The 27,552-nt window shown below is 37.0% G+C and overlaps 1 protein-coding gene across 3 annotated transcripts in view; it reads right to left on the reverse strand.

Moving 5' to 3' along the window:
- Positions 1 to 2,175: 2,175 nt before the first annotated feature.
- LOC138716313 (uncharacterized) overlaps positions 2,176 to 27,552 on the reverse strand; it is a 712,759-nt gene continuing 687,382 nt past the window's right edge. For 2 of the 3 annotated variants that reach the window (XM_069849264.1, XM_069849265.1), the window contains 7 exons: positions 24,826 to 26,102; positions 19,642 to 21,723; positions 14,153 to 17,041; positions 8,746 to 8,868; positions 8,184 to 8,350; positions 5,856 to 6,070; positions 2,176 to 3,668 (listed from right to left, as the gene is read on the reverse strand). In XM_069849264.1, the coding sequence (XP_069705365.1) occupies positions 3,268 to 3,668; positions 5,856 to 6,070; positions 8,184 to 8,350; positions 8,746 to 8,868; positions 14,153 to 17,041; positions 19,642 to 21,723; positions 24,826 to 26,088 (7,140 nt within the window). In that variant the 5' untranslated portion in view covers positions 26,089 to 26,102 and the 3' untranslated portion in view covers positions 2,176 to 3,267. The remainder of the gene's footprint in view (positions 3,669 to 5,855; positions 6,071 to 8,183; positions 8,351 to 8,745; positions 8,869 to 14,152; positions 17,042 to 19,641; positions 21,724 to 24,825; positions 26,103 to 27,552) is intronic. The other variant, XM_069849266.1, reaches the window with a different exon arrangement.

Here is a 27,552-nt window from a genome sequence, read left to right on the forward strand (position 1 = left end):
TCGCATCAAAAACCAGAAACCATTGCAGAATAACAAATCTCGCTAAAAAGTGGCTCAAAACCATAGAATCTAATCGTCCTTATATGAATATTAGATTAATTTTTCACAACACAGACTAAAATTTTGCTCCAAAACCGACATGACACAGCATCTGTATATGCAGATATCTTCGCCATTACACATAATCATCTGAAAAAAAATATATATTTCCTGTATTCGGTTTTCGATTTTTCTCTTATCTTCATTAGGTTTTCTACACGTTTTTCAGTTCTTTTATTATAATTCAATTCGAGAATTGTGATATACTAAAGCCCCATGTTGTTTGTAATAATACTCTGTATAATGAAAAGAGGACATGAGAAGAGGAAAGGTATCATTGTCGTACTTACTCTCGTGCACTACTTCAATGTTCATACTGAATTTGTTCTTGTAGTGTATTGATTCATTCATTTTATTACAGTTAATTCATATAGAGTATCCATCCAACGACACACTTTCTTAATGCATAAATATTAGGAGAATAGGCTGCCTTGTTGATGTCACTTCTTCAGTTGAATAAGCAAAAAACATCTTTAATATCGAAGTCTGCTGTGAAGAACACTGATGGGCGAGTTTAAAAAAAACACACCTTATAAAATAAGTGTGCAAACTTGATGTCTACTCTATATGAAAATATATACATATATATAAAAATATGAGGAGGGATGGACAAAGAGGGAAGTGGAGTGATTCTATTTATTATTTCATGTACTTGTTTTTATTCAGAACTATCGAGACAATGGGCACAGAAGTTAATATCAGAGTGATCCCAATTTTATTAAACATAGCACCCATTAACAAAGCAGTATTTCCATGCCTATCATGCACGCAGGTGCCTTTATCATCAACTGTGCCTCAAAAACTCATGTTATTTAAATTTTTGGGTCCATATTCTCTTAAGTGCTTGTTGTCCTCTAACTCACACCGACAGGTTGTTTACCAACAAATGACTGTATTCCTATCTTTAAAACTTGGTACATGTAAGTAGGATGCACAAAATGTTTTGAACTTGTATTTCACGTTCGTGGTTTCTGTCTTTCATAATGTCCACTATTTCAAAGCTAAATTTTGGCTTTTATTTTATAATTTACCATAATCCTTTGTATGTTATAAGGAAAGTGGTAACTCAACACTTGGGTAGGCATTCTGTGGACTTCTAAATATTAATTTAGAAATATATTCTCGAGTCCTCTATTCGAAGAACTGAAATATAAAAGTATAAAAACAAAAAACGATATAGATATAGATAATAAAATAAATACGACAATAAAAAAGTATTAAAATATTTGACCTCAACAACTAAAGCTGCATAAATAGAATACCTAGGTATTCATTTACACCATCAATGAAAAGAAAATTTTTTGATCAATTATTATTTTATATATTTTCTAACGAAAACAAGTGTGTTGAGATTCTTAAAATATAAACATACCGGTATTTGTGTTTATAAAAAAAATTATAACAAAGGATCCAATTTTGTACAACCCTATAATACATGCACTTTCATTCAGCTTTCACTCATGTATCGATAGAAATTATGGGGAATATTATATAAAATACATTATTTTTAATAAAATACTATGAATTTAATTTTTTTTTCACATAATTCCCTTTTCAGTACAAACTACCTCTGGGAATCAATCCACTTCCACTGATGAAAGAGAACTCACAGACATTCTACCTAATAAGTCACTCTTGTAATTACTAATTACCAAAAATGGAGACAGACCTTATAATTTTAAATAGAAGCATTGCACTTTCCCTCCAATAACATCACAGCAACTCTCTTTTGTAACCAGAATTTGACAATATACACAATGCAGACTCAACACTAAGTATGTTTACAAGAGGCATCAAACATGAATATGGCGTACATATAAGGAAGTATGCACCATAGACTTATCTCTGAGCAAGCACTACAAGAATTACACTGTAATTATCAAATCTTGCACACCAAGAATCTGGACCGGAAAAAAAAAAACACTCTGATTTACTGTTACGTAATTTTGTTTCACTAGCAACAAGTAAAATCTTACAGTTCACACCGAAAGCACTTTCAAGTTTTCCTAAAATATACTTACATTTCCAGTAAAACTAAAATCAAAACGTCAAACTAGATACAATACTTCAATACCATCACTTTTTAATCACTTTAATAGAAACAATAATATGTATGGTTTATAGAACATTTACAATACAACTCTCATAATGATTTATCTTTTGTATTATTGAGTACATTACAGTTTTGAACATCTATCAGGATATTCAAATATTACAGTATTCATTATTTCCCTGAGATGGTCTGAGATAATATTATCCACCTTCGTAGCAAAGGTTACGTAAGATTAATAAAAAATGACTGAAACATAAATAATCACAACTACAGTACTTTGATTAGCACTAAATTAGACATCTGAAAAAGTTAATATCTATAAATCATTTCTGCAACAACTCTTCTCAACTTAAGTACAAAACTACAAAACATTCAGTGAAAATGATTAAAAAAAAATGCAAGACTCAACAAGTTCTATTGCACCATTTCCACCATTTAGTTAGATAAACAATATAGCAGAGCAAAATGCCATGTTGTCAAAAAAAAAAAAAAAAAAAAAAAAAAAGTTAAATAAAGTAATTTTTTTCTCTCGTAATTCTGACAAATTACATATTTTCTTCTTGGAATCTAAAGTTTTAGAAAATGACTCTACTATAGAAATTAACTTCTATATTGTAAAGAAATATACAGTCATGGATAAGTCATCAAAGCAAGTTTTGTCTTGAAGCAAATAAAAATATATACTTTTACTTACAACATTCTTATTTAAAAATTCAATTACATTGCACATTCCATTCATTACATTAAACAACACAGCTTTGCCGTTATATGAAACATCAACGAAACAGAATTCTATGTACAGAGTCACTATAGATAATTTAACAAAACAATCTTTCTTCTTTTTAAACGCTATAATGAAGTTATTGTACAACTCTGTTTTTGGCATGTCACAGTAATTAAAAAAAAAATAAACACAAAAAATGACAAGGTATGTTGTGACTTTACTTCACAAATCAACAATATTCAAATCAGAATGTTGCCTTCCTAATTATTCATAGGAATCTTTTATGTTTGCAGTTATGAGTACCGCTATGTACATAACAGCATCACGTGTCATTTCTACAGCACTGCGTCACTCAATCATGCGTTTCCTACAGCGTTAGCAACCCCTGGGGTCACCTACAACTGATCGTGACCTTCTCCACACCCAGCAACTGTTTCACCTTCTCGTTATATTTGACTAGGGCCACTTTGGACGCACGGATATTGATTCTCTCACCACAACCCACGACATGGCAGCTACGGGCCTGTTCTAAGAAGTCTGCCATTTTGAACTCACGCAGCACATTTTTTGCCTCTGCATTAAGTTGTCTCAGTAAAGCGTCACGAGACTTTATTCTCAGGAGCTGTGTCAGATCCTGCAGCAACACCCATCTCTCTCCTGGTTCACAACGAAGACGATATAACACTGGAAGTTGCAATTCACTGCTCTCCATCTCTATGTCATTTTCTTCTGGTGGCTCAGGTGATGAGCAAGGTGGATCTGCTAATGGATCATATCCATTTTCTGATGAATCTGAGAGAAGAAAGAAAACATTTACAACCTCTTCTTTGAGACACTGGTACATTATTTTTTCTCTGAATCAAAGAAGTGAATCCAACTCTTGTATAAATCACGAAAGGTTAAGGAACAATACCTACTGTTTTATTCAGTAAAATTCTGTTACTGCGACGTAATTTAATATAATTAATTGGTAATAAGTTATTCTTGTCATTTGCTTGTACTTATATAGTCTACAGTTAACTTCATTTTAATGACATAACTTGCTATCACGTCTGCATGCAGAGTAAATGAAACTTTATATGCAAGTAGCATCAGTGGCATACGCAGAATTTTGTTATTATTATTTTGTCATTATTAAAATTGTTTATAATTTACATTATCGGTACTTTAAAATTGGTGTATTATATTACTATTATTATTACCGGTTGTTCTGTACTGTTGTGAAACTAGGACTCTCACTTCGAGAGAAGAACAGACATTAAGGGTGTTTGAGAATAAGGTTCTTAGGAAAATATTTGGGGCTAAGAGGAATGAAGTTACATGAGAATGGAGAAAGTTACACAATGCAGAACTGCGCGCATTGTATTCTTCTCCTGACATAATTAGGGATATTAAATCCAGATGTCTGAAATGGGCAGGGCATATAGCACGTATAGGAGAAACCAGAAATGCATATAGTGTTAGTTGGGAGGCCAGAGGGAAAAAGACCTTTGATGAGACCGAGACATAGATGGGACGATAATATTAAAATGAATTTGAGGGAGGTGGGATATGATGATAGAGACTGGATTAATCTTGCACAGGATAGGGACTGATGGTGGGCTTATGTGAGGACGGCAATGAACCTCCGGGTTTCTTAAAAGCCATAAGTAAGTTATTATTATTATTATTATTATTGTTGTTATTATTATTATTATTATTATTATTATAGTTATTTGTATATGATAGTACGACACTTTACATAACAGGAAAATCCATGGAAACAAACAAATATATTGAAATATATGTAATTTTTTTTTAAGTTCAAGGGGGAGTTCAAACCCAATAACTCCCCCTTCCCTCACCCCTTGCGTACGCCTCTGAGTAGTATGATAGTTTTTCAAAGGAACTGGCAGAAATTAAGTGTGTGAGAATTTTTAAAATCTAAATTTATTACACTGCATAGATGAGTAAAGATGCGTTGAATACCATCAAAACCGTGTTTCTAGGTACTTTGCTTACAGAGCACATCATCTTGTCTACATAAAATAAATTGATTTCCATTAGGCCAATTTTTAAGAAAATTTACTATTCTGCAGCTTCAGGTACTGTGCTCCAACCACGAGAAAGTTTCTGCCGGATGAGACGAAGGGGGATGATGCTGTGAATGAATGTTGATGTCATACGATCACACACGTGGGTATTCTTATGTCTTTTGGCTAGCTCTCACAGCACAAACCATAACATTGATACAGACATATTGATACTACCCTAGTTACAAAATTAGATCACAGTTAATCTCCTGGTCTTTTAATCTCTTCATACAGGAAATAACATATGCAGGAGAGCACATGGTTTTTAAACTGGCGTTATAACGGTAATATTATTTATCTACTTCGTTCCAATAGATGAGGCAATAGTAAGCACATTCCTTTCACGGTTGATCTCCTGGTTGGAGAACAGTAACTTTACTGGCTACAAGTTTCATTAGTCTGTCATTATTTTGTATACATGGCACAGAAATGGATCATATGCATTATCTATCCATAGCAATTCGCTATAAACTCGTATCTCTATACATTTTAAAATAGCATATTTGTGAATTATTGAGGATGGCATCATAGAGTCACTTACAGTAATTAGAATTATACAATTTTTTAAGATAACACATTGCACTATGCCTTCAGGTATTAACAATGTTTTACTGTATATGTAATTAGTTTCTTGTTATTTGGGTATTTAAATTGTTCATTTGTTTCATGTTCTAATTTCAAGGCCTGAAGATGCTCGAAAACTTTTGTCAACAAAAAACAAACTAAAATAAAATAATACTTTGAAATACATAAGCCACAGACGGAAATATTATTTACATAAAGTTTATTTTCATTATAAATTAATGTTTCAGACAAAAAAATAAAATGTTGTCACTGATGCACTGAACACATGGGAACAAACTATATGCAAAGTGTTTATTATATATATTAATGAAGTAATGCTTACCACAGCAAGTTGCAGGCCCTTGGAATGTCCAAGGTGGTGCTGGATGACCTTGTACATCAGCAAGGTGCTGTTGTAACAATCTTCGAGCCTCGTCATCAGTTGTAAGCGAAAGAGGAGAGTACCCACTGTATGTCGATAGGAGAGGATCAGCCCCATAAGATAGCAACAGACGAATGAGCTCTGTGAATCCGTTTTCAGCAGCTTCATGTAATGGCCTGAAAATACAGATAAATATGTGTCTTTTACCATGTAAACAGTACTGTAACTCATTTCCTAAATTAAAAATCATTAAGTTCTTGACGGAAAATATACTTCTAGTGATTACTCTCCACTCCTATAATTATTTTGTTGTAACTGGTAACATTGATAGGATTCTGATGTGTGTTAGGTAACCAGAAAAGTATGTCATTTTAAGTGTGTCTATATCGTCATTAAGATTAATAATTTTAATTTAGGAGTAATAAGATCTAAGTACTAAAGTTCAAGTAATTACCTAATTCTAATCCAAGAACAAAGATTCTTTGAGATCAGTTCTATATATAATCTAATACTATAGGAAAACTAAGCATTATTCTGTGTAATGAATTTGATTACAATGGTTTATCAACATTAAGTGCTACTTTATTTATATTAAATCAATCATGTATTAGATGTAATACTATATTGGAAGTGTTAATAAAGTGATTATATTGTTTACTTACTTATAAATGACTTTTAGAGAACCCTGAGGTTCATTGCCATCCTCATATGAGCCCACCATCAGTCCCTATCCTGAGGAAGATTAATCCCGTCTCTACCATCATATCCCAACTCCCTCAAATCCATTTTAATATTATCCTCCCATCTATGTCTCAGCCTCCCCAAAGGTCTTTTTCCCCTCAGGTCTCCCAACTAATACTCTATATGCATTTCTGGATTCACCCATACGTGTTATATGCCTTGCCCATTTCAAAAGTCAGAATTTAATGTTTCTTATTATGTTAGGTGAAGAACACAATGCGTGCAGTTCTGCGTTGGTAACTTTCTCCATTCTCTTGTAACTTCATCCCTCTTAGCCCCAAATATTTCCTAAGTACCTTATTCTCGAACACTCTTAACCTCTGTTCCGCTCTCAAAGTGAGAATCCAAGTTTCACAACCATACAGAACAACCGGTAATATAATTTCAAGGAAAAATTGTTCCCTGAAATTATTCAAACCTGCTTTACAGGGAGCTACTACCTGAAAGCTAGATTTGCGTAACCGGTAATATAACTGAGATTTTTTGACAGCAGATTAGATGACAAAAGCTTCTCAATCGAATAACAACAGGCATTTCCCATATTTATTGTGCGTTTAATTTCTTCTCGAGTGTTATTTATATTATGTTGCTCCAAGATATTTGAATTTTTCTACCTCTTCAAAGAATAAATTTCCAATTTTTTATATTTTCATTTCGTACAATGTCCTGGTCACGAGACATAATCATATAGGCTTACTTTGTCTTTTCGGGATTTACTTCCAAACCTATTGCTTTACTTGCTTCAAGTAAAATTTTCGTGTTTTCCCGAATTGTTTGTTGATTTTCTCCTAACATATTTATGTCATCCTCATAGACAAAAAGCTGATGTAACCCGTTCAATTCCAAACCCTGTCTGTTATCCTGAACTTTCCTAGTGACATATTCTAGAGCGAAGTTAAAAAGTAAAGGTGATAGTGCATCTCCTTGCTTTAGCCTGCAGTGAATTGGAAAAGCATTCGACAGAAACTGACCTATACGGACTCTGCTATACGTTTCACTGAGACACATTTTAATCAATCGAACAAATTTCTTTGGAATACCAATTTCTATAAGAATATTATATAAAACTTCCCTCTTAACACCGTCATATGCCTTTAAGAAATTTATGAATAACTGATGTACTGTACCCTTATACTCCGATTTTTTCTCCAATATCTGTCAAATAAAAAAAATCTGATCAATAGTCGATCTATTATGTCTAAAACCACACTGATGATCCCCAATAATTTCATCTACATACGGATTTAATCTTCTCAAAACAATATTGGACAAAATTTTGTACATCAACAAAAGTGATATTACTCAAAAGTTTACTACAGTTAGTCTTGTCTCCCTTCTTAAAGATAGGTTCAATTATGGACTCCTTCCATTGTTCTGGTACAATTTCCTTTTCTCAAATAGCAAGTACAAGCTTATAAATTTTGCTAGATAATGTGTTTCCACCTTCTTATATTAATTCTGCTGGAATTTGATCGATACCTAGAGACCCGTTTAATATTAAATAATTCATAAGTTCATAACAACGTTCTGCCATGTTTACAAAATTACCTTATTCCTCCCAGAGCACTGTCACTGACATTAGCCCCATACATGAGGAGAAGTCTGGCAATTTCCAAATGTCCTCGTGAACATGCTTCATGCAGTGGCGTGTACCCTGCATTGTCACGTGGTGATGGAGGGTTGTCCAATTTTTCCAAACAATATGCAGCTACGTCCTGTATAAAAGAATAAATTAAATGTTATAAACACAAAATGTCACCAGTATACTTCAAAACTGCTTCAAGTTTCAAGTCAGTATTCTGAATAACATTCCGAACTGAAAAACGAAAATATACTGTATTTCTGAGTCACTATATCAGATATTCAGAACAAACTAGTGAAAACTAAAAAAATCATATTCACTGTTATATTTCCCGAAAAATATAATACAGTTTCAGCAATCTGCTTTTTCAGTTATGTAATGAATATAATAGAGCACTAAACAATGAAAGAACATCTTCATCCAAATCCAAGGAAATTATTAAAGGATAAAAGTAAATCTCTTTTCGCAAGTTATTACAGTAAGGGATGACTGTGAAATTTCTGTACTTACTGTATCAAAAAAACTTACAGTATATCCCAGCCTTGCTGCTCGATGTAACAGCGTCTCTCCCAATCCTTTGTTGATTACCCAGCCACGTATTTCTGTCTGTATATCTTGAACTGATTCAGAGCTTGGTCTCGGCAAAATGCTCTGAAACAATAATCAAATAATATACTTTATAATCACAACAGTGAAGAACATACTTTATTCATTTTTAAATAAGACAGGGAAAGATATCTGTGTACATATTTTCATAGAACTGTGAAAAAGAAACTTTTGCATGTATCAAGATTGAGTTTTTGTACACTACTATAAAATAAGGTTATTAGACATCTTTGTTTTCCGAGGACAGTTACCGACTCCCCCCCCCCCCCGCCCCCACCAGACAAAATTCGTCCCAGGAATGTACCCAGATTTAATAATTTATCCCCAGATATCCCTGGATTTTCTGTATTAATTACACTATTATAATTTTATAAAAATGATGTTGAAGAACTCAGTGCCTGGAGGTATTCATTCGTAAGATAAAACATCTATGGAATGTACTTCATATTGCTGAGATCTCCTCTAAAATGAGAAAAGAAATTGAACAGACACACCACTAATTTTCTTCAAATGTAGACGATTGAAGATAATTTATTTGATGAAATTTCTTTCTTGAAGAAATATGTGACTTCAGAGAAAATAGCGAAGTGGAATGAAGAAATGCTACTATTTGCTCAAAATTGACATTTTTTTTTTATTTTTTTTATTTTTCTCCGAATAAATTATTCTCTGTGCAAAACTCCAGAGTTTATTGCACTACCCCTGTGTCTTCCTAGAAGTAATACTTCCAAGGATAGTTTCCTTTTATAAACATGTGGACATGTCCAAAATCCAGAATGAGTTTAGAAATGTTCCAGCCATGGCTTAACCAACTTCAACATGACCTGTTAGAAATTTGCTGCAAAATTAGGATCCAGAGAAAACCTGCTTAAAAAATTCACTCTTCTGAAAAATACCTGTAGTTTTAGTACCATAGTACTTACGTAGAATGAATAATATATTTTTAGTGTGTAAAAACAAAAGTAGTTTTTTCATAGGTATGTCGATATCTGTCCCCGAAAATTGTGAAGAAACTCTGGTAGCTTTACTATAAAAATAAATGTTACTTATGGCCAATCACTTTAAATCAAATTGATATAAACCAGAATAGATATAGAGAACGTAATTTCATAGCTTCAGTTGATAGAAATCAGTCATTTAAAATTTTAAACTAAAGGCCAGAACAGACTGGACGCTATGCTTTTGTGCGATATTATAACTGGAGATAAGATATGAACATGCACACACTAGATGCTATAATAATGTTTCATCAGCAACATATTCTACATTTCTACAAGATGATCAAAAGGACTGATCCAGAGGGATTCTTATTGTATGCATTGGTTTTACAACAGAAGCAGAAGAACTAAATTTATGAAATTAGGGAAGAATTCCGAGAATTCCATAATTTATATCACGATTTAGAAAATGGTGAGGAAAACTAACAATGATACTTTCGTTTAACAAAAACAGTTTCAAGAGATATTACTGATCATTCAAGAGGGCATACAGAAGGAAGACAATGACTATAGAAAAGCAGTGTCTGCTGAAGATGGATTTGCTGCTTAAGACAAACGTCATTTGTATTTTAATATTACTTCTTCACTGCTAAAAATTCTTTTTTCAAACACTGTCCTCTACAATGATACCTTCATTTTTTGGACCAAAAATTGTATCAACATATTTAACAATAAATTATTTATTAATGCAATTTTATATTAATGACATAAACAATCGTAACATAAAAAGACCCATACTGGTATACTGTTCAATAAATATTATGCTTTCATTTCATGTGTTTATAGAACTTAAATTAAAAATTGTAATATATTACATTGTCATTGTACTTGGCTGTTGCTTGATATAACTTGGAGGGTCAAGTCGTCGGAATGATACTGTTATGTTTCATCTCCTCTATTAAATTTTCAATCTTGAAAGTGCGAAGATGATACTGCAATGTTTCCCAGTCTCTGTTGTGAACATTTCGTGGTCGCATTCGCTATAGTTTTCTTTCAGTGTGCGGGTTAACATATAATCACATGCTGCGCTAATGTTAGCTATATATCTTTATAGCATAGCTGCATGGTATAGCATCCAATGTGTGCTGGCCTTAAGATACAATAATTACATATTTAGTTTTTTTTAATAATAATAAAAATAATTTATTTCGTTTTGATTATACAGATGACTATAAAATTAGTACACCCAAAGGAGCAAAAGTTCATGCTCGGGAAAAAAGCTAATTAACCAGATCATTACTAGATATTACACTATATATTATAAAAAAAGAGACTTTATTCTCCACAAGCTACCCCAATCAGGGGTTGCCCATATAGACAAAACATACTCCATGCATATAAAAATAATGACAATGAGGAACAATTTTGATAAAAATGGGCTGTGAAACCACCTAACATCATTGCTTCTGCATTAAATTCTACTTTGGGCAGTTTAACAACAGTAGATTTTGCACATTCATAAGATATTTGGTGTATTACCAAAATACTGCAATTCACTATGAAAATCTGTGAGTGTGGAGAGAATCTCAAAACAACAGTTGTAAATAAAAGAGTTAAAAAAATTTATATCTAATATGGGTGTTCTGCTTCACTTGGAAATTCTGGAGAAAAGAGAAACAGAAAATATTACATAAGGTCTCAAAGATTTCTGCTTTCACCTTTCTTCAAAATACAATGAAACCTGTTCAAATAGGAACCTGAATAATCCGGAATCCTGTCTATTTCGGAACAATTTATTGGTCCCGGTGAAATTCATATGTATTATATGTAATTTTTCCTGAATAAAACGGAAACTGTCCAACGCGGAAACAGAAACTGTCTGTTACTGTTCAAAACGGAAATAATATTTTGGACACACTACTTTCATGTAAACTATATTTTGAAACAGTATGTGCTTTCAAGGAATGTACGAAATACTAGTATGTCACTAAAGTAAAAACAAGTTTTCTTTGTAAAATTTTTTTGGGTGCGAAGGTGTGTTGGCCTGGTGGTCATAAATTTTATTACCCTATTGACTAGGCAGACGAGTCCCTTCAAAGATGTTCAATGCTTCACTCCTGTATACTGTTGTAGCTGGGTAAAACGCAAGTGTATTAGTGATTTCGTGATAAAAAAAAAGTTGCGTAAAAATGTTGCACTATCATTAATTGATGAAGTAAAAGTTATCGAGGAAAATGAGAAACGAAGAGTATGGAAAATAATGTTGAAATTTATGAATGGAAAACTCAGGTGTAAGTTAACACTTTCAAAAATAAAGACCGTATCATGAGTGAGTGGCTTGCGGTAAATAATGGTGACATAAAAGGTAAGAGAAAACAACTGGTTACATAGAAATAAATGAACTGTTGTGGGAGTGGATTGTTCTTGCCCTTTCATAGATCATGCAAATTTCTGGACCTATTCTGCAAAGAAAACCCTTGAATTGGCAAAGAAATTAGATAATCCAGAATTCAAGTCTTCTAGGCTCCTAGTCCAATTAAATAATGTGCTGTAATATACAGTACAGTATTATATTACAGTGTTAGATATTAAATTTAGCGTAATTAATAAACTTTACAGTGTTTAATGAGTTACGATACAATTTATACACGAAATGAGATTTTCATCAAGATCATTCACCAATTAACTAAGCGACAGGAAGCTGATTTAATGTCAGTAGTGTTAAACGGAATATTTTGTAATTCCTACAATTTGTGGCATGCCATTTTGTTTTTCATTTATGCAAGTGATAAAATATTCCATTTTAACTTCACACCTGAATAACATGGAAACCTGTCCACAACGGAAAAAATATTAGGACCATGTCACTTCTGTCTTGAACAGGTTTCACTGTACTAAGTTAATATAATTAAAGTGAAATTACAAATACCACAGTGGGCCCATGTGCACATGGATGGGTCGTCCATACCAGGTACAGGTAGGACTGGAGCCAGACACTACAGCAAACACTTTGAAGGCTTCTGTGCTTTGGACACACCTCTAAGCAATTATGATGGAGAGATGACAACAGTGATGGAAGCAGCATTGAAATGGCAATGAGAACTAGCACCTTGAAATGTTGTCTTTTTTATCGACTCGCGGCCCATAATCTTTGGACTCTCAAGAAATAATAATATTGACTGCCAAACTACTATTACATGCTGCTACCAGCTCGCTTCTATGACAAAAGGGTAGACATTGCGACTACTGTGGACACCTAGCTGTACGGGTAACCCAGGAATGAGAGAGCTGATCACATCCCTAACCTAGGCACTGACCTCCCCCAACCAGAAACTATTCTCTTTAATCTACCACGACAAACTAGTGTTGCTGTATTTAGAAATACAATTTTCATCACATATGCACTAATTGGCGTGCTCTCTAGCAGCCAGTGTCTATTCTGTGCTCATGCTGAACACCTCTACAACAAACAATAGGCAGCATGGCGTGAAATGGCAGAAATGCCAAAAGTGAGCGTTGGTTAAGAAGAAGATAAATACAGTAAATTTTCAGGTCAGTAGAATTTCTATTGCTATATTTTCATTCTATGACATTTAATATACAAGTCGACGTAATCAAAGAAAAATTACTGTAAACAATTTGGATCAATCTATTAGTCTACCACTTGTGACGTGATAGAATTCTGTTATAAGCAGATACAAGCGACATGAACGAGATACAACAATTCAGTTGCCGTTAAGTTGCATACCAGTGAATCACATGTAGAGATTCTTATATTACGTGACTGCAACTTCTAACCTTTCCTCACATATCTTGTCTCTGCAACATCCCTTCAATGAATATAAAATCACATTACTGCCACTGAGATCAGAGGCAATCAAATTATGGAGGGCTTGACACTTATAGCTTACTCATTTGTAAATGTCTTCTCTGATATTTTCTTCTTTACTGGAGGTAGCCTATATATTTGAATTATAGTTTTAAAAGTGTAAGATAATGTTGTTTTGGAGAAATTAAAGAGAACTAAAAATACAATACAGAAGATACCGTACTTTGTAAGTTTAGATTTCTCATATGTCTTGGCTGCTTCCATAGAAGTTTTCATGAAATTGACCTATTATCTCTGAAGAGGGAGAAATAAGTTATGGAATACATTAAAGAAGGGATGAAAAGGATAATGGCAAAACTCCGAGGACGTATTCAGCTCTTCTTAAGAAATACTAGAAAGATAAAAATCATGGCTGCATTAAATTGTGTTACATAAATGCATGCACATATATCAACTGCCATGCATTTAATGTATTTTACACACTTATTCATTCACTATAACAATTTTTTTAATATGAAAGTGAAGTGCGATAATTTATTATATATTTATATAAATTAAATACCTTTTTCTTTTCTTTTGTGTTTTCTGCGTCTCCTTCCCTCTTTTGCTGTTTCTTCTTTTTGCGAATATAGTCAAAACCTGAACGAAACTTGCGTCGTACAGAACGCAGCTTAATACGCTTTCCATTAGGTGGAACCATGCCATCCTCCATCTGCTGACTCGTTGATGAAGGTGGTGATGATGACGTTGTTGTGGATGCTTTGGTGACGCTGCCTTCTCTGGATATAGGAGGAAGAAGAACTAAGGGTTCACCAGCCTCAAGACCTTTGGAAGATTCCTTGCCAGTGAGCTTCTTCGAAGCAATTGCTCGCAATAAACCGTGATCTCGACGTAGCAATCGACGTTTGGAGTTCAACACTGCCTTATTGCTACGTCTGAGACCAGCACTACGCAGGCCAGGTCGACCACCTGTCGGCACACAACTTTTATTCTTCCCCACTGTACCACTATCTTCCTTTTCAGATTTTCTTTTTCCTTCAGTCACTACACTCCGTTCAATGTCCACTCTTTCTTCAGGACAGGTAGGGGGAGCAGAGGCGGGGCGATCCTCACCAAACACTTCACGTATAGTTGCACGCTGTCGTAGCACTCGTGTTTGAGTTCGTGTTCTAGTTTTGAATACAACTGGTGCAAAGTTTTCTGCAAGAATTCCACCATTCTGACGAAAAGCATCACGGAAGTTTGTAACAGTTTTCTTTCGAAAATAGCCCAAGTACACTGACTCTTTAATATCACAGACAGATTCCTTTTCACCACTTTTCGAGTCCTTTGTCAACTTTTTACTTTTATGTTTCTTTGCCTGTAAGTTTATTTTCTTATTGTCAGCCTTTGAACTGGGTGGCTTTTTACTAATTCCGATGCCAAGACTAGGTGTGGCCAACAATTCAGGTCCACTGGAGGAACGAGGAATTGTGCGTGGACCAGAACGTTCCGAAAGAAAGTTCTTTTCATGAGACTTTTTACGTGGAGATTTACTATGAGTGTATTTACGCACAAGGAGGTTCAATATTGAATTATTATTGTCATTATTTCCATTATTCTTGAGCTTCGCTGATACTGTTGTAGATGAAGTTGCTTCTTCAGAATCGACACCCAAGTCGTCCACCCTACGACCATGATGCAAAGGAGCAGATAAGTTTGAGCTAGAATCAAGGTCACTATCAAGCATATAATTCCACGTACCCTGTCGACGGTCCAAAGACCCACCAGGACGTGACAAGTTTCGACGCTGTGGTGAAAAGTCTGCAGAATCCACAGTGGAAGCTGCAGGAGAATTAGGATATGGGTCCAAATCTGGCAATGATGCCGAGAGTCTGTGTGTATGAGGAGGACGTGGAATGTTTATCAATCTTGCAGGCATGCGTAGAGAGCGCTTAAAGCGGTAAACCTCCTCTTCCCAGCCTGGTCGAAAATCTGAGCCATCTCCAAACTGAGGCTTCTTTTTCTTGGAACTTGATTTGCCAGTGGACTCCGAAGATTTCTCTTTCTCACCTGATGATTTTTGTGGTGTGTTGGGAGCCTTGGACCTAAGTCGCATGCCAATAGACTCTCCACCTTCTTCAGCATTTGCTTCCTTATCCTGTTGCTTTCTGCGCCTCAACCTCTCTGCAACTGTTTCTTCATGACTGTCACTATCATCGTCCTCATCCTCCTCTTCGTCACTACTGGCAATGCTGCTACTGGGATTACTGCCATGACTACTGCTGCTACTTCTGCTCCTAACAATCTTAGGTGTCTCAGTTACAACTGCAGCACTCTTGTCTGCTCGTCCGAGCCGAGCCTTTATCTCTGCTAAACTGATCTCGTCTTCCACATCACCATCACTACTCTCCTTTTTCTTTGGTCGTCCTCTACGCCTAATAAGGGGCAGATCTTCGTCAGAGTCTTCCGATTTTGCCTTCTCTTTCGCCATGCTCTTTTCACTTTTCTTCTTCTCAGATTTATTTTTCTCTTGTTCTTCTTTTACGTCTTGTTTTACTTCAACTTTGCTTTCAACTACCTCAACAATCTTCTCAACCTTCTCAACTTTCTCTTCTTTTTTCTCGTCCTCTGTAGTATCCACCTTCATTTCGTTACTTTCAGATCTATCATCAACCTTATCTGGAATAACTTTCAGTTCCGCAACCGTTTTCTTACGCCGAAATGTCCTTTTTGCACCACCTTTCTGCAACTGTTCAAGGAACTTATCACAAGTAGCAGACCATAATGGGTCAAGTGGAGACACAGATCGAGGCTCCACCTCCTTACACACCTCTGTAGTAATGGCAGACGTGTCTACTACCCCTTCCTCAGAAAGTTCAATCACTTCAGGTACTGAAATTGAGGTTGCCTGTGCTTGATGTTTGGTATGCGACTTTCTATCCCTCCTCATCTCACCTAGTGTTTGCATTTCAAGCACTGGCATTTCACCTTCTGAATCACTATCACGAAAATCAAACACAGAGGTCTCTGAGGAACTACGAAGTCCTGACGAATCTCTGGGAGGTAAAAGAGAACCGCTACCCCCATTGCCACCCCCACCAGGTTCCTCATCTGGACGACTGAAAAGTCTTCTTCGTGGAGGGAATGCCACACGCTCACGGGTTAATTTTGGTGGACTACCACCACTGGAAGATGCGCCACTACCACTTTGTGCACTTTGGCTTTGGCCATTAGAGGATGGTGTCCTTTCAGAAGACTTTGCCTCCTGCATTTGTGCAAGAAGTCCCTCTGATCCAGTATCAGCAGCTGCCTGCACTGGTTGTGGTGGTGGGGAGAATACCACTGGTGTACCAGGAGTTGTCCGTGGGGAATGCACTGAGCTGTTGGAAGCAGAAACTACACTGGAAGCAGGTGTAGGACATCGGAACTGTTGCTGTGACACACTGAGCTGTTCAAGACTCGGCCCAACCTGAAAAAAAAAACATACACACAAATTAAATTATAACAAAAAATGTTACGTTCAAAGCTAAACAAGCACTGCTTGAAAATACAATTATGTCTTGATTCCTTAAATTATACATAATGAATTCTTGAAAACTCGTAATGGACATCAAATTTCCCAATATTACTTTTTAAATAATTTTACCTACAAAGAATGTTGTACAGCCTATATAGTTTATTTTCGGGAAATGATACACCCATTGAACAGTATTCCAAAAGTACTTAGTAACTTCTATCGTAACTATTAACAATAATTCCTCATGAATCGTCCTAAATGAGTGAGAAAACAATGGTAAATTATTCAAGAAAGTTGTAGATTGGACTTCTATCCCTGCCGGTAAATACAAAAGAAAATAATAATAATAATAGCATTTCGAAGGTTGGCTCTTAGAGGTGTCATTTCAGTTTTGCTTGTGGGGGGTGAGGGGCAAGATTATTTACGAAAGATGTTATAGGGTACTATATCGCTTCACATACTCTCTCCCTATTTTCTCAAACTGAAACATTTTCCATACCGTAAACTGGGGTAAACTTGAACGGGGCGTGGGGGGGGGGGGGAGATTTAAATGTATTTTCATAAACCATGGTATGAGATGCACTGTATATTTTTTTTAAATTCATTTCTTTCCTTTGGCAAGACTAATAAAAAAATCTTACTTTTAATTTTCTTTAAGGTTCGTTTTGCTATTACTTCTTCTTCAGTTGTGGTGGCTCAGTGCTAGCCTATTCGGCTTGTAAGTCAAGGGGCCTGCATTCAAATCCTGCTCAATTCTGTATTTATGTTCAATTCCCGCACAACCCTGTATTTTTAGCTTGTGTTCGGCAAGTCTATGAGTTTTCCAGGTACTCCAGTTCCCTTGTGACATCATCATCATCATCATCATCGCCGCAATCGTCATCATCCAATGTGAGTGCAATGTAGATCCACCACCTGTCGTGTACTTTGAATAGTCTCTGACGAATTAAGCGATCTATGCTTCTTGGCACTAGGACATCTATGAGCATGCTTGTAGAGTCGGGATACATAAGAGCAAGTTAAGGTCTCTGTCATTGCAAAAAAAGCTTGGAAACAAGTGCATTTGAAATAATTAAAATAAAACCTGTTTAAAAGAATGAAAAATGTTTACCTTTCCAAAATTATTATATCGTGTATAAAATACCTATTCAATTTTTAAATAGTTCCATAAAGCACTACAAACTACTTCCTGATGATATGGTTTGGTAAAATATTACATCGCCATAGTAAGTCACGTGATCATAAATGTAAGTACCTTTTGACAAAAGTTCATAATGGGATACATCAAACACAATATGTTAAAGGACCACCACAGAAGTTATTTTTTTACTTCAATTAAAAATATGGTCCGGTAAAATACAACACTATATAGAGTGTTGCAGCGGGATGTCCATAGCTTACCTACGTGTTCCTGAGATTATTTTGAGTGAAAAAGTTCTAACCAACATGGGTTCGAATTGCAACGGTATATACAGAAAACACAATTCTGAATTAATAATTTTACTTGTTATTTAATTACAACAGTATGCAACCTTGTCGTAAGAGTGTGGTTTAGTTAATTCTAAACAATTCACGCACATCGCTCAGCTACATGACTTTGGTATATACTCATTTCACATCCACAGTGTCCAGGCTCTGCAACCAAATGATGTTCCTCTTCTTATCAGACAAGGCATGTGGCTGCAGCAAGATGGTGCACCTCCACACTTTGGCAGGTGTGTGACTGCATTTTTAAATCAACAGTTTCCACATCGTTGGATTGGCCAAGGAGGTGCAGTGGTTTGGCCACCAAGATCACCAGATTTATCTCCATTAGATTACTTCCTTTGGGGTAACATGATATCAGTTGTGTATGCTGAAGGCTTCACTTCACACAACGAAAGTAATATAAAATGACAGCAGCTTAGTTTAAGTGAGGATCTTGACCGCTACTGTTCTTTTGTCAGAACGAGGGTGTCCTTACAATTTATGTTTGGAAGGGGGAACTTTCACCATGTCCTGGACAGGACGTTGTGTCCTCAACACGGTTCGGAAGGGATGTACTACAGTAGTAGACAGTTTTTTTTTAATACAAAGATTGCAAGAATGCGCATTGCGCCTAAAATTTGTTTTGTCATTCACACTCCCTCATCTGGAAGATCTGATAACAAAAGTGGAGCACAGAAGGAGGAGGAGGAGACTAAGAATGAACGCACTGACATGGACCACCCCTGATTGAAACACGTTGTAAACCCCCATTACAATCTATAGTTTTCCCTTAAAACTCTCATTTTGTTGCATGTTCTTTTCCTTTATCTTAGCCAAATTCCAGGAAGTTGCCTCGTCTTTCCGAGATTTGCAGGGCAGTCATTGAAACAAGGTAACTAATTTTTAAGAAGTTGTGGTGAGAGTACGGTGAATAATATTTAAATGTCATTTTCTTTCAATGTTATGTCATTTTTCCATTAGTTTAAGGGCATTTTAATGATCATCTTGAGTAGATTTTTAAGTCATTAACATCCGCCCCCTAATGATCATCATCTACAAAATAAGAACAAACTAAAATATCTTACCTGTTTCAACTCTGCTTTCGTTCGGATGCGAGCCAACAAATATGCAGTAACTCCATCAGGATCTCCCGAGGTGGAACTGCTGCTGCTGAGTGGCACATTGTGATTATTTTCTGGCAGCTCAGCCCTTCCAATGGCTTGCGTGTTACTGCTGGACATTCGTGGAGCAACACCCTCAGTTTCCGCATCAAATGGCATTACAGACTCCACTGCCTTCGGTACGTGGATCTTGTGTGCTTGCTGAGAACTGTTCGTTTCTAATGCTACTCCAAACGGTGCCAAGTTATGTCTTCCAGGAAGTGTTGGTGCAGGCGATGGCTTCCGATGCGACATAATCTGAACTGGTGACTCTGGGAGTGATGGTTGTTGATGGTTTGGTTGCTGGTTGAGCTGTTGGTACTGAGCACTCGCCTGTCTATTCTGCATTGCCTGCTGCTGTTGCAACTGATTCTGTTGCAGCCGATTCTGCAGCTCTGTCATCCGAGCTTCCTTGATCTCCAGACTACTACGAAGAATGCTTATCACTCGTTTGTCAGGCATACCTCCAGTCGTTACAGCAGAGTTTGATCTACTTTCAGGTTGTTGTTGTTGTTGCTGTTGTGGGAGCCCTGTGTTAGCTGTTGTGAGAAGTCTCTGTAACGAATGACTACGTGATGGAGGAGCCACTTGTGTCATGGGCTGCGATCCCACATGTGCTGTTTGGTACTGCTGGTGGCCAGGGCTAGGAACATAGTGTGAGGACTGTTGTGTTGAGTGATAACTGTGCTGAGCCTGATTTGTAGTAGCAACGGCTGCTGCTGCTGCTGCTGCAGCCGGTGCTGTTGACCGGGGATGTCCAGATTGATGGTGCTGGTGATTTGGTTGCTGGGACTGATGATGTAAAAGTGACTGTCTGTGATGGTGCTGGTGAGTTGACTGGAACTGCGAGTCAAGTCTCGAACTATCCAGGTTCCCATTCACTTGCTGTTGTTGCTGATTCACAGAATGTTGTGGCTGCTGTTGCTGTTGCTGCTGTTTAGACATGGTGTATGAGGAAAACCGCTGCTCTATCTGCTGATCTATCGTTTGTTTCCATGTGTCTAACCGTGGCACTTTGGCAGGAGATGGATGTCTTGCGTCGCTTCCACGTTTCTGTCCTAGGGTTACTGCAGTTGTGTAAGCTGCATTGGTCTGATTTGATCCACGGTTCTGCATATCCATTAACCGATTAGCTCCATAGTTCTGCATTGGATCAGTCACCTTTCGAGCACCTTCATAATTCGCTGCAGAGTAATGATTATTTGAGGAAGCTGTATAAGGTGGAAGCATTGTCGATCCGGAGGAAGAATTATTATTAGAGTGCCTATGCTGAGTCTGCGATATAGATGTATTGTAGTATGCAGTCTGTTTTTGCTCGTAGGACTCAAGTAGAGGAGTCACAGCAGTAGATGGATTCTTCTTGAAACTGGCAACATGCGGCAATGGGGTTACAGTGGATGGCTGAGAGTACATCTGATGATGAATGGAATTTGTCCTTCCACTGGAATGCTGACGGCTCTCAGACACACAATTGGCCGGGGTTGTTGAGTTGTGCTGAGAAACCACAAAATTTGGAAGGAAGTTAACTTTTGGAGCACCGATACCAGGAGTGGTACCCACTGTACCAGCAGAAGATGGGGTATTGGATGATGTCGGCCTTGTCCCTCGAGTATCAAATGTCGGATATGCAACACTAGAGGGCAGCTGGAGTGGCATGGGCACTGCACCCTGTTGTGGGGTACGACTTCTTATAGAAGCAATGCCTGTTTTTCCTCGTGACTGATGATCCACTGCAACTGGTGAATAGCTGGACACTCCGTAGCTACTTTCCATATCATCTTTTGCTGTTGAATCTGCTGATTGCCGAACTGTTTTCACTGAAAGGTCAAGTGGCGATTCACGTTTGTTTCTGCCAGTACGAATAGCAGTTGCTGCTGTCGATGATGTTGTTGATGATGTGGACTGTGAGATTGACCTTTGATGTCCGTTAGCAATAACACTGGTGTTAAGGGAGGGAACAACTGCAGACTGTGGCCGCCCTGGAGCACTGGGGTTGTAGTATGCCTGCTGAAAGTGAAAAAGAAAACAACTCATTAATTGAGAATTAACGAGATTCTAATTTATTTATCCGCAAGTACCGGAAAATAAACATTAAAGCCTGACATGGGAAATGTCAGTATCTGAGAAGTATAAAGTAATCAGAGAAATCAATATTAAAAATGCTTATTTTCTTAAGATACTTTCCAAATGTTACTTCAAACATCAAATAGATTCATGAGTGAGCACTAATCATTATTTAAAACGTGTCTGTGCAAACTGCTTTGTCGTTAATAAACATATGCATTATAATTTATATGTTCCAGTTTAATTTCTGAACAATTGTACCGATCCAGAAACAAAATTCGAGCCACCTGAATTTTCCAAGTTCCAGTAATAACATACAGAGCATGCTTACTGTCATAATTGGAACTTGGAAAATTCAGGTGGCCCAAATTTTGTTTCTGGGTCTGTACTATACCACAAAAATAAATAAATAAAAATCTTAAAGCTTCAGACAGATTTATTGATCAAGGCAGTCCTGTAGAGGGTGTCTTTAAGTTGCCCCGACACATTAGTGTTGCTTTTTTCTACAAAATGATACATACCGGTATATCAAAAATTATTCTACTAAGATATCTAAGTTACAATGAGAGTTAAATCTTCATTGCCTAATGAAATTTAATGGCTCATACAGCATATGATGAACTTAATAATGAGAAGTACAACAACAAGGGAATTACGATCTAGGTATATCTTAAAACATATTTCCTTTTGCAAATCTAGTCTTTCAGGTGAAGCTCCCTGTAAAGCAGATTTGAATAATTTCAAGGGAAAAATTGTTCCGGGGCCGGGATACAGGGAGCTTCACCTGAAAGACTAGATTTGCATAATATATACGTCACTGTGTACGTTAACAGAAAACCACAATTCTAAGTCACACAGAGATTGTGTGCACTCGATGTGGGTCTCTGGCGTTTCGTCAGCTCACGCGAGTTGTGTGGATATAAAGAGAAAAATTGAGACGGTGTCGGGTGGAGTTCCTGGGTAGCTCAGTTGGCAGAGCGCTGGTACATTCAACCAGAGGTCCCGGGATCGATACCCGGCCCCGGAACAATTTTTTCCTTGAAATTATTCATATTTCCTTTTTATAAAATTATAAAAAATGTTTACATACGAAACAAAAATCCACAATTAGGAATCATCCATATGGTTTATGTCACCTTTGCTGGAAAATGTAAGAGAATTCCTATTGAAAACAATGTCTACTAAAAAATTTTGTTGGTAAGTAGTCATTACTAGGTATTGAATTTTGATGCACTATGAAATATTATTGCAACTTCGTATATTAACCATGCCCCCATATGAGTCTGATAAGATAAATTGAACTACATCTGGGTAGGCATGGTGTACATTACGGTTAAGAAAGTGTTCTTTACAATGTTACGAAGTTAAAATCTTCCCGTCTTCATCTAATAATATCTAAAAAATGCAAATAATTACCTACATAATCATGTCCTGAGCATATTACACAAGCAAGTTACTGTTACAGTGGTTACCAAGAGACACTGTGCTTAAATTTGTTTTGTCTTCTTTAAAGGCTTTTCTATGTAATAATCATGATGAAGATCTGGAACACATTCTTCTATACTGTCCATCCATAAACCACAGAAGAAGTAAATTAAATTTTATCAGTACCAGTTGCAGAAGACACAGCCCTGCAGTATTACTGACTACACCCCAACTCTGGCTACTAGCAACAGGCATCTATAATGTACACCGATCAAAATACCCCTCATTTCTCATGAAAAACAAAAACTGAATAGACTACAGTGGACTTTATGTTGTCAGCAAACAGCTGGATACATTAAGAAGATTGATCGATATAAAGGCTTCTGTGATTGGACATAATATGCATTGTTTCCCACACCACTGCTAAATATCTAATATCAGATGTGTTGGGGGTGGGGGGGGGGGTGCGTGGTTAAATATATACGAAGTAGCAATACTACTTTACTGTATAGTGTATAAAAATCCTATCTCTATCATTACACAATCATAAATTCTGACATTTTGTCATTTATATTTGGTATACCTGTAAAAGGAAGAAAAATGTTGACTTTCCTTTCTCACTAATATTGCTCAATAAATTAAAAGATCATGGAGACTGCTTGTGGATTCCGATTCACAAACTAGGAAAATACTGGGTGAATTCCAGAGCTAATAGGGTAGTAGTAATAGTGAAACAATTTGGTGCGTGCAAGACATCATGCAGATACTCTGCCAAGAGAGCAGTGTCTCACTTGATACTTCGAATTTCCTTATTTAGTATATATATATATTTGAAGATAAATATAACTAAGACGAAGACCATGGTCATAGGAAGAAAAATAAATTAGGTAAACTTGCGAATTCTAAATGAGGCAGAGAGCAAGTGGACAGCTTCAAATACTTGAGATGTACTATAACCGGTAACATGGGCTGCTGCCAGGAAGTCAAAAGAAGGATAGCAATGGCCAAGGAAGCTTTTAAAAGAAAAATGAGCATCTTCTGCGGACCTCTGGAAAAATAACTAAGGAAGAGACTAGTGAAATCCTTTGTATGGAGTGTGGCATTGTATGGGAAAGAAATATGGAAATTTCGACGAAATGAAGAAGCATTTGAAATGTGGATATGGAGAAAAATGAAAAGCGTGAAGTGAACAGAAGGAATAAGAAATGAAGCTGTGTTGGAACGAGTGGGTGAAGAAAGAATGATGCTGAAACTTATCAGGAAGAGAAAAAGGAATTGGTTGGGTCACTGGCTGAGAAGAAACTGCCTACTGAAGAATGCACTGGAAGGAATAGTGAACGAGAAAAGAGTTTGGGACAGAAGAAGAAATCAGATGTTAGACGATGTTAAGATATATGGATCATATGAGGAGACGAAGAGGAAAGTATAAAATAGGAAAGATTGGAGAAAGCTGGGTTTGCAGTGAAAGACCTGCCCTTGGGCAGAACACTGAATGAATGAATCTATTTTTGATTCACTAAGAGGCATTAAAATGGATCCTCATAGACAGCAGTAAGAATAAAGAAAGACTACCATTCTCACTTCTCCAGATGTAACAATCTGCCACTGTCCAATACATACCTGTTGAGATGTATACTGACGTTTCGATGAAAGTGTTTGTTGATGCTGGTCTGGCTTCATGTGTTGCTCAGGTTGGACAGAAAGGGTCGAACCAGTCTGTGTGTGATGAGGATGGTGATACTGATACTGTTGTTGCTGCTGCTGTTGCTGTTGTTGATGATGATGCTGTTGTTGCTGCTGCTGCTGTTGTTGTTGTTGTTGTTGTTGCTGCTGTTGTTGCTGCTGCTGGGTGGGATGAAGGGAAGACTGATATCCGGAAGATGAAGTTGCTGGGGATGACGAGATGGAAGTTGACACAGTTTGCTGCTGCTGTACAGTCTGTTGCGAGGTATAATTACCGTACGATGTGGACGTAGGTGGAGTTGCGCCCAGCTGTTGTTGTTGCTGTTGTTGCTGGTACTTGGGGCTGCGGTGCAACCCAAACTGCATTGCACTGACACTACCATTTCCAACTGCAACACTACTGTTACTGGCACTACTGTACTGAGGGGTATGATTCTGTTGTACCTGCGATACGTAGTCTGTCTGAGTTCTTAATAGATTCGTCGAATTAGCAACTGCTAACTTGTTGGAGATCTGCTGGGCTGGTATCTGCTGTGATTGAGTGTGGTGGTGACTCATTCGATGCGTCGACTCCCGTGCATTGCGAGACGAATGGTAATTAGAGAGCGCAGCTATCGGTGGAAGGTTATGACCTTGAGGTCGAGGTTGTTGCTGTTGCTGCATGTGATTCTGGTGCTGATAGTTCATCGTCCGCGGTTCCGGTATCGTCAGTCTGCTGCCATTGTATACTGTGTGTGATGCACTCTGTGAAGCAGAAGACACTGCAGGAACCTTCGATGGTGCGTAGGGGTGTTGAGCTTGTGATGGTAGTGGACCTGGAACATCTTTGGTTCTCTGGTAAACAGGGTTGGCCGATGCCGGTGGCCAGTAGGATAATACAGTGGAGGAAGTTGAGGAAGCGGCTGTTGCGACATTCTGTGGTTGCTGCTGCTGTTGGAGGGGCAATGCTGATGCTGTTGAAGGCTGTTGTGAACCTGCTGCAACAACACCGGATCTATGGCTGCCGATATTTTCATAGTGAGGAGGAGTACTGCCAACTGTTCCAGTGTCAGGATTGCTGTACCGAGGAGAGCTACTGTTGGTAGGCTCGTTCACATTGGAACCGCCCTGAGGTGTCTGATAAGATGAACTGCCAGCAGGGGAAGGAAGACCCTGGAAGTACTGTCGTGCGCCCTCCAACACGTTACTGAAGCTGTCCATCTCCCGAAGGGATCCTGAAACATAACATTAAAGAAAAGATCATTAAATTAATGTCACAATTACAAGAGAAGACCTATAAACAGTTTCTAATGCGCATCATTGGTGAGTTCGAAGAGTTATTAAGGAAGACAAGGAAAAATTGGAATCTAATTTATAACCCAACCACGCATTTTCAATTACAAAAGAATGAAAAAGTCTTATTTTTAGCATAATCAACATACGGCAATCATTTTGAAAGTTAAAATTGCTTCACATCAGTGTAATATCCATAAAAGAACACTTCACACACATTGCTCTATCTTCATTACTAATTTCACACAGATAACACTATAGTAACCATTCATACCTACAAGAAATAGAATCAAATGCTAAAGACAAAAAATGGATTACACTACTTTCCGACCCAGATATAATCCCCCAGAGACCAAGGAAAACAGCAGTTGCAGCCTTCAGACTATTGACAAATCATGACTGTCTAGCAAGTCATCTCTACAGAATAGGTATCTCAGCTTCACCCATATGTGTCCTGTGTAAAGATCCAGCAGAAATGAATGAAGACCACTTGAAGACCTGTGAAGCATTAAGATCAGAAGAAACTACAGTTCAAAAGTATTGGAAAGCACGACTGCTAATGGCTTCATTGCCAAATGCAAGGCACTAGACGACGACGACAACAACAACAACACTATAGTAACCTCTTCCAATACAAGCAAAGTTGTCTACTTTTTATTTTGTAATAAAACAGACTATGTCAGTAGACTTAGCCGTATTGTATTGTGAAAAACAAGTGTCGGTACTAAACATTTATAACAAATCGAAGTTTATGCGAATGTCCATTCATCACGTTATACATTTTACAAGGTGACAAGCGCTGACTGCAGGTTGTCAGCAGTTGATTACATTACACAAACTGATAGTTAAGGTCAGCAAGTATCACAACCGGATCACAAAAGAATTAACGCTTATAATAATTGCTTATTTTCTTTCAAAACTTCGAGATAATAATGATGATGATAATGATAATAATAATAATAATAATAATAATAATAATAATAATAATAATAATACTAATATAGTTGTAGCGAAGTATTCTCGAAAATCAGTAGTAAGAAAGCGAACTTATACGATGATTTAATAACATATCAAAATATTATTAAATAATGTTAATCAGAAATCAATCCTAGCAAAGATAAGGCCTACCACTTTACGTACAATTGTAGGCCTCTAATAAAGCATAAAATAGAAGAAAAAGAACCTGTAGATGTCTTGAGGGCGGGTTCGACTCAAATATCAATTTTACGTGGACATGACCTTTCTTGATGTGTAAGGATAGCACGCCGCTGTGCTAGTTTTCATCCGAAACGTAAGAAGGGGCACGCGCGACTGTCCCGCGAGCCACGCCTTCCTTACGGTACTACCGAGTTCGATGACATTCCGCGTGGCTTCCGCCAGGAGCTAAATAAA

Source organism: Periplaneta americana, chromosome 16 (assembly GCF_040183065.1).
Source record: "Periplaneta americana isolate PAMFEO1 chromosome 16, P.americana_PAMFEO1_priV1, whole genome shotgun sequence".
NCBI lineage: Eukaryota > Metazoa > Arthropoda > Insecta > Blattodea > Blattidae > Periplaneta > Periplaneta americana.